The sequence below is a fragment of the Amblyraja radiata genome, chromosome 20 (assembly GCF_010909765.2).
Source record: "Amblyraja radiata isolate CabotCenter1 chromosome 20, sAmbRad1.1.pri, whole genome shotgun sequence".
Classification (NCBI taxonomy): Eukaryota; Metazoa; Chordata; class Chondrichthyes; order Rajiformes; family Rajidae; genus Amblyraja; species Amblyraja radiata.
The window spans coordinates 1857507-1865684 of NC_045975.1; the positions used below are offsets into that span (position 1 = coordinate 1857507).

General features: G+C 45.5%; 1 protein-coding gene across 4 annotated transcripts in view; it reads left to right on the forward strand.

Annotated features, from left to right (window-relative positions):
* Positions 1 to 5783, forward strand: part of kif18a (kinesin family member 18A) — a 69731-nt gene extending 63948 nt beyond the window's left edge. For 3 of the 4 annotated variants that reach the window (XM_033038625.1, XM_033038626.1, XM_033038624.1), the window contains exons 15-18: positions 1507 to 1987; positions 3529 to 3627; positions 4608 to 4708; positions 5447 to 5783. In XM_033038625.1, the coding sequence (XP_032894516.1) occupies positions 1507 to 1987; positions 3529 to 3627; positions 4608 to 4708; positions 5447 to 5520 (755 nt within the window). In that variant the 3' untranslated portion in view covers positions 5521 to 5783. Of the gene's footprint in view, positions 1 to 1506; positions 1988 to 3528; positions 3628 to 4607; positions 4710 to 5446 lie in introns of all 4 variants that reach the window. The other variant, XM_033038627.1, reaches the window with a different exon arrangement.
* Positions 5784 to 8178: the final 2395 nt, after the last annotated feature.

Consider the following 8178-nt stretch of genomic DNA (forward strand, 5'->3'; position numbering starts at 1 on the left):
TCGCTCCATAGACGCTGCCTCATCCGCTGAATTTCTCCAGCATTTTTTGTCTACCTTTGATTTTTCCAGCATCTGCAGTTCCTTCTGAAACAATTGATTAGATGTTTCCAATGTTATGATGGCGTTTGATTTTAATAAAGCCCAATACCTTTTTTTTTTAAAGTAAAATAATATGAAAGTATAAAAAGTCATGTTAGATCTGAGCATATCACCTTTCAGATCCATTTCTTTCCCTCGCGATACACGCCTTCCATTGTTATTTGTAGTCATGCAGCATAGAACCAGGCCCTTCGGCCCAACTTGCCCATGCCGACCAAGATGCCCCATCTACACGAGTAGCACCTACCCACATTTGGCGATATCCCTCTAAACCTTTCCTTGCCTGGTACCTGTCCATATTTATTTTAATAGTTGTTGTGGTCCCCCAATTACCTCCTCCGGCAGCTCGTTCCAAACACCCACCGTCCTCATGTTCCTATTAAATCTTTCCCAGGATGGCGGGACTGTCATATGCTGCGAGAATGGTGCGGCTGAGCTTGTATACTCTGGAATTTAGAAGGATGAGAGGGGATCTTATTGGAGCATATAAGATATAACATATAGGGGTTTGGACACACTAGAGGCAGGAAACATGTTCTTGATGTTGGAGGAGTCCAGTACCAGGGGCCACAGTTTAAGAATAAGGGGTATGCCATTTAGAATGGAGATGAGGAAACACTTTTTCAGTGTTTCCTCATCTGTGTGTGAGTCTGTGGAATTCTCTGCCACGGAGGACGGTGGAGGCAGGTTCTCTGGATACTTTCAAGAGAGAGCTAGATAGGGCTCTTAAAGATAGCGGAATCAGGGGATATGGGGAGAAGGCAGAAACGGGGTACTGATTGGGGATGATCAGCCGTGATCACATTAAATGGCGGTGCTGGCTGGAAGGGCCGGATGGCCTACTCCTGCACCTATTGTCTCTCCTGAAATGACCACTGATTCTTGATTCCTATACTATGTGCATCTACTCTATCTATTCCTCTCATAATCTTATACACCTTGGTAAGATCACCCCTCAGCATCCTGCGCTCCAAGGAATAGAGTCCTATAGCCTGCCCAACCACTCTCTATGGCTCAGGCCCTCAACTCCAGAAAACATCCTCATAAATCATCTCGACAGTATTACCAGCAAAACAACAACTTTCCCATGGCAAATGTGGCCTCACCAGCGTGTTATACAACTTACCACCTTTATCCTGGCTACCTCCCCTCTCTACTCTTTCAATCCAGAGGAAGGGTTCTGACCCAAATCACCACTGTCTGTTTCCCTCCATAGAGGATGCTCCAGCAGATAGATTGTTGCTCTGTGTGTACGGGTATCTTTGACTGCACTAAATGTTGCTTCTATCTTCAGCATGTTGGGAAATTAATGCTGCTCCATGTGGAATTATTCTTAATCTTCCTGTCTAAATAAGATTTTTTTTTTAACCGATGGCTAATGTATTTTTGGAACTTTCCTTGCCACAGAATCAAAGGAAAATCCACCATCAATGAAGAAAGAAGGCAGGATATTGACTTGCAAAACCTCCAGACGAAGACTGGAGCAGTCGCTAACTTGCAGCAGTTTGGTCGATCGCGCCACACCAGCCCCCTGCTCAGCTCAGCAGGATGATCTCCTCATCAAAGAAGGCTTTGCTTCTATATCGTACACACCAGAGGCCTGCAGAGACACTGATCACGTTCCCTGTCAGCTACCCAGCACAGGCGTGCTGTTCCACAAAGCAGGTTGCCACGTTGAGGCATTGGAGAAGGATTTGAGCGACGTGGAAAACTCTGTCCCTGGGAAGGAGGATGAGAATGTGACAAGCGTCGCGTACGATTCGGAAGAAAGCCGCCAGTCTGCGCTGGGTGCAAGAACTCAACATCCATTTCCGAGTGAGACCGATACAGTCACTGATCACATCCTGTCACGCAAGCAATCCACACATCACAAAAGCTTTCTGCAAAGGTTTGCTTTCCAGCCTTATTTACACTTTGCTTCAATGTGTTGATTGGTACTGATTGTGGGTGAGCAGCCATGATCACATTGAATGGTGGTGCTGGCTCGAATGGCCTACTCCTGCACCTATTGTTTATTGTTCCAGCCTTGCATGGTGCTATTCCAGAGATTACAGTGCCCTAAAACTCTTGACAAATCACAATCCGACCACTACATCACGTCATTTCCCTTATCCCTAACCAGTCTGAAGAAGTCTCGATCCAAAACGTCACCCATTCCTTCTCTCCAGAGATGCTGCCTGTCCCGCCGAGTTACTCCAGCATTTTGTGTCTGTCTTAGAAAAGGAAGATGTTTGATGTGAAGAGTGTGAATGAGAGTACAGAATATCTGTGGTCTAACATCACTGATCCCCAGCAAGATGATATTTGCATCTCGTTTGCATGCCCATGGTAGCCTCTCTTTTGCTTTGTGCTGAGCAACCAACTTGCAAAGTCCTGAATAAAAATAACAGATCAAACATAAGTCTATTAATTTTGACACTTGTGCATATGATTTCCAAATTTCAAATGCAGTCAGCATTAGATGTCGGAAGCACAAGTTGAAATTTGAAATGCTTCTTCACCTCTTAGACCAGCCTTCTCAAAGAAATGAGACTGCACTTGTACACTGACGTATGACTGTACTGCACCAATGAATGAATGAATAAGTTTATTGGCCAAGTATTCACATACAAGAAATTTGCCTTGGTGCTCCGCCCACAAGTGACAACATGACATACAGTGACGGTTACGAATGACACATAAAATATTAATAATAAAACATTATCGATTAAACATGTGAATTAAATAAAATACCAGAGCAAAAGGAGGCTACAGATTTTTGGTTATTGAGTAGAGCTACTACTCGTGGGAAAAAAAGCTGTTTTTATGTCAGGCTGTGGCAGCTTTGACAGTCCGGAGTCGCCTTCCAGAGGGAAGTGATTCAAAGAGTTTGTGGCCAGGGTGAGAGGGGTCAGAGATGATCTTACCCGCTCGCTTCCTGGCCCTTGCAGTGTACAGTTCGTCAATGGAGGGAAGGTTGCAGCCAATAACCTTCTCTGCTGATCGGACGATTCGCTGCAGCCTCCGGATGTTGTGCTTGGTGACTGAGCCAAACCAGAATGGGGAGACACTATACATCAAACTGCTTTTGCTTTAAGTTGCAAGTAAAATCTTATTTCTTGCTTCTTGCTTATATCAATTTGGGTTTCTGCTTGTTTTATTCATGGACTGGTTTCCTAAAAGTAAAAATAATTTGGTACTATAAGCAACAATTTAAAAGGCATTTGGACAGGTACATGGACGGGAAAGGTTTAGAGGGACGTGGGCAGGTGGAACTAGTGTAGATGGGGCATCTTGGTTGCCATCGGCATTGGACCGAAGGGGCTGTATGACTGTGACTCTAAATATGAAATATAAAGTAATTGGTTGAAGGTAAATATATATTTGTTTCTGTGTCCTATATGAAAACTTGTTTCCATTTTGTGATCAGTATTTCATGTATAATTGTAGGCTGGGTCTACCTTCGTTGCTGTCGACAAGTGAAACCAACGGCAAGCCTTCTTATATGTCTTTAACCTCTGCTGCTCGGAGAAAGAGAAAATCTGCAGGGCAAGTCGAGAATTTTAAATCGTAATCAATATTTTAATTGTAAATTACACTACCTGTCTCGTGGTAGGCGCGGTGGCGCGGCGGGTAGACCCGCTGCCTCACAGAGCCAGAGACCCGGGTTCGATCCTGACCTCTGCTGCTGTCAGTGTGGAGTTTGCACGTTCTCCCTGTGACTGCGTGTACTTCTTCCGGGTGCTCTAGTTTTCCCGTACCTCGCAACGGTTGTAAGTTAATTGGCCCTCTGTAAATGACTCCTAGCGTGTATTGAGTGGGTGTGTACTTGGGATAATGTAGAACACAGTTTACACAGAGAGGTGAATCTGTGGAACTCTCTGCCACAGAAGGTAGTTGAGGCCAGTTCATTGGCTAGATTTAAGAGGGAGTTAGATGTGGTCCTTGTGGCTAAAGGGATCAGGGGGTATGGAGAGAAGGCAGGTACAGGATACTGAGTTGGATGATCAGCCATGATCATATTGAATGGCGGTGCAGGCACGAAGGGCCGAATGGCCTACTCCTGCACCTATTTTCTATGTTTCTAACTATTGTCAACGGGCCGAAAGGCATGTTTTAATGCTACATCTCCAATCTAAACTAAATGATACCCTAGCTGTCTAGTTTTTCATTTTCTCTGCCTCTTTTCTTAGAAATGCATATCGGGGGCGATTCAAAGATCATTATTTGATTTGAGAATGAAGGGACAGAAGTTTAGGGGTAACATGGGGGAACTACTTTACTCAGAGAGTGGTAGCTGTGTGGAATGAGCTCCCAGTGGAAGTGGTGGAGGCAGGTTCGATTTTATCATGTAAAAACAAATTGGATAGGTATATGGACGGGAAAGGAATGGAGGGTTATGGTCTGAGCGCAGGTAGATGGGACTAGGTGAGAGTAAGTGTTCGGCACGGACTAGAAGGGCCGAGATGGCCTGTTTCCATGCTGGAATTGTTATAAATGTTAGATTAACAATCTTCTTCTCTATGCAGAATCCCGCCCAAAGCGATGAGCAATCTGGGGCTTTCCTGCAAGCAAAAGACGTTTGCGTACAAGATGTGCCGTCCTGTTGCCATTCATCAACCCCACGGCAAGTGTAAACCAATTCTTTCACAACTCCATACGGCTGACTTGGAAACAGCAGTTAAAAGCCCGTTAAGTTAGGTTAACTAGTTTAAGGGAGCCTGCAGTTAAAAGTGTGCATCTCTGTATGTTCATTGTTAAATTAAGGCAGAGGATGGGATATTGTGTAACAGTGCTGGAGTAACTCAGCGGGACAGGCCAGCATCGCTGGAGAACATGGATAGGTGAACGTTTCACAGAGTGCTGGAGGAACTCAGCGGGACAGGCAGCATCTCTGGAGAACAGGGATAGGTGACGTTTTCACAGAGTGCTGGAGTACTCAGCGGGTCAGGCAGCATCTGTGGAGAACACGGATAGGTAGACGTTGTCACAGAGTTGCGAGTACTCAGCGGGTCAGGCAGCATCTGTGGAGAACACGGAGAGGTGACGTTCCACAAGAGTGCCTGGAGTAACTCAGGCGTGTCAGGCAGCATCTGTATGGAGAACATGGATAGGTGACGTTTTGAATCAGGACCTTTCTTCAACTCTGATACATTGTTTTGTTCAAGGTATCCGTGGTCTAGTTCTGTGTGTAGCAGGAATAACTATGCTTCATCCACGTCTGATTTAGAACCAACCATATTTGAATGTGGCAGGTGAAAACCAAGAGGCTTTAATGTTGAATCTGAGGTTTGGTGTGTACTTTTTTTTTAATGTGAAATTTTTGGATTGCTTTAACCCAGTGCTAATTTTGCAATCTTATATTTACAGGGCAATCCCACAGCTACTTGGCCAGAAGCAGTCACGTTAATGACGGAGACCTCATTTACAAAGGCCTCATAAATAACGTTGCCAAACGCAGTCGTTTAAGATCCAGGCAGTACAATTGAACAGATGTAGGTCATGTAGTGCATTCATTCATACCTGCATCTCTGGACCAACTCATCAGATGTAATGTGAAGGTGTAGAAAACGTAGGGTTGGAATTTATTTCCTTCAAAAGCTATCATTACTGAAGCCGTCTTGATTGTTGTGCATGTATATAGAAAATAACTTTTTTTGTAAAATAGTGTCTTGTGTCCAAACAATAAACAAATTTTAATCTGACTGGATACTTTCTCAGTTAATCCATAGGATGCCATGTGTCTATTATCTCATTAGGCATCGAGTCAAGTCAAGAGAGTTTTATTGTCATATGTCCCAGATAAGACAATGAAATTCTTACTTGCTGCAGCACAACAGAATATGTAAATATAGTACATAACGGGAGAAAAAAAAGTTCAGTGTGTATATATACACATGCACACATACTCAATAAATAACAAATAAATAGTGCAATAATAATCTGTTGTAGTTATTTGTTGTTGTGTTTAATAGCCTGACGGCAGTAGTGAAGGAACTGTTCCTGAACCTGGACGTTACAGTTTCCAGGCTCCTGTGCCTTTTTTGTCAACCAGCCTCCACAGTTGCCTGTGTCTCCGTTACCCGGGCTGGAGGAGCCCGATATACCAAGGTTTTAATGACCCTACAATTTGGCAAGAGAAGGGAGGAGGACAGGTCAAGAGTCAAGAGAGTTTATTGTCATGTGTCCCAGATAGGACAATGAAATTCTTGCTTGCTCCAGCACAACAGAGTATGTAAACATAATACCGAACGGGAAATTAAAGTTCAGTGTGTCTATATACCATAGACCATATATATATATATACACAATAAATAAACAGATAAAGTGCAATAGTAATAATAGACTGTTTTTCTTCAGAGCTTATTCGATGTTGTGTTTAATAGCCTGATGGCTGTGGGGAAGAAGCTGTTCCTGAACCTGGATGTTCAGGCTCGTGTACCTTCTTCCCGATGGTAACGGAGAGATGAGTGTGTGGCCAGGATGGTGTGGGTCTTTGATGATGTTGGCTGCCTTTTTGAGGCAGCGATGACGATAGATCCTTTCGATGATGGGGAGGTCAGAACCAGTGATGGACTGGGCAGTGGTCACAACTTTTTGCAGTCTTTTCCGCTCCTGGATGTTCAAGTTGCAGAACCAGGCCACGATGCAACCAGTCAATATGCTCTCTGCACCTGTAGAAGTTCAAGAGAATCCTCTTTGACATACTGAGTCTCCATAATCTTCTCAGGAAATAAAGGCGCTGATGTGCTTTCTTTATAATTGCATCAGTATGCTGGGTCCAGGAAAGATCTTTGGAAATATGGCCGCCCAGGAATTTGAACTTTTTTACCCTCTCCACCATCGACCCATTGATATCATATATTATATAAACTGTGTGTGGGTGTGTGTCAGGCACGTGCAATGAGTATTTACTCAGGGTAGGCAGTCAGTCGGCTTTAAAAAAAATCTTAAACCGAGCATGCGCAGATGGTTCTCTCCGTAAAAATAAAGAAAGTAACAATTCAATTTGCCCAAGGCTTCCAAATCTCTATCATTCTGAATTACGGAATGGGTGGGGGTGGAGGGTGACGGCAGGTGGAAAGATGGTGGGGAAAAACGGGAGCACACCGGGACAAGTTGAATCAGGTGTGATCTTATTGAAGGACAATACTAGTTCAAGGGACCAATTGGGGGGAGAGTTCCTTTCACAGTGCGTGGTGAGTCTGGCCAGGGCTAAAGTTGCGGGGAGGGCAGGAGCGTTGAGAAGGAGGGGGTCGGGGATCATGCCAGCAACTCACTGCTGCCGCGGCGCTCCGGGCACGGAGCCACCGCATTGTGGCCGGGGAGGGAAGCAGTTCGGGTGGCTACGAGCGGCCTCCGGGACCTCAGCGCTTTCTGCCGGACCCGCTTACCTCTGGCAGTGCTTTCCATCTAAACAGTGAGGGAACCAGCTCAAGCGCAAAGATCATAGAGCGTTGTGGGTCAGCAGGCGATGGATAACAGGACAGCGGGCAGTGGACACTCCTGTGTCAGCGCGAACAAGGGACCAATTGAGGTTACTCGCACTGACACATGGAGTAAGCTCCACCGCCCGCTGTCCTGTTATCCATCCCCCGCTGACCCGCTCTTGAGCTGCTTGCTCTGGCATGATCCCGACCCCCTCCTTCTCAACGCTCCTGCCCTCCTGCAACCTTACCCCTGGCCAGACTCCCCACACGCTGTGAAAGGAGCTCTCCCCACCCCCAGCGGCGCTGTCCTTTTACAGCCGCTTCCCACTTTACAGCGGCTTGAGCTGCGCATGCGCAGTACACAGTCCACGCTACAAAGGCAGAATTTCGGCTGCCTTCAGCTCCGCTTGAAATTGACGGCTTGAAGCAGCGTCCACGGCACGCGGGCTGCACACACCTTCCCGTATTACATGTACTGCACATGAAAGGCACGGAGAATTAAGAGATCGATCTCTTAGGTAGGCATAATTCTCCCGTGCCTTTACTTTATATTTAATAATCATCATTTTATAATTTTAGTCAGGGTAGGCAGTGCCTACCCTGATGGCACGTGCCTGGTGTGTGTGTGTCATTTCACGTGCGATTCACATCTCGAAAAGTTGATGCGGTA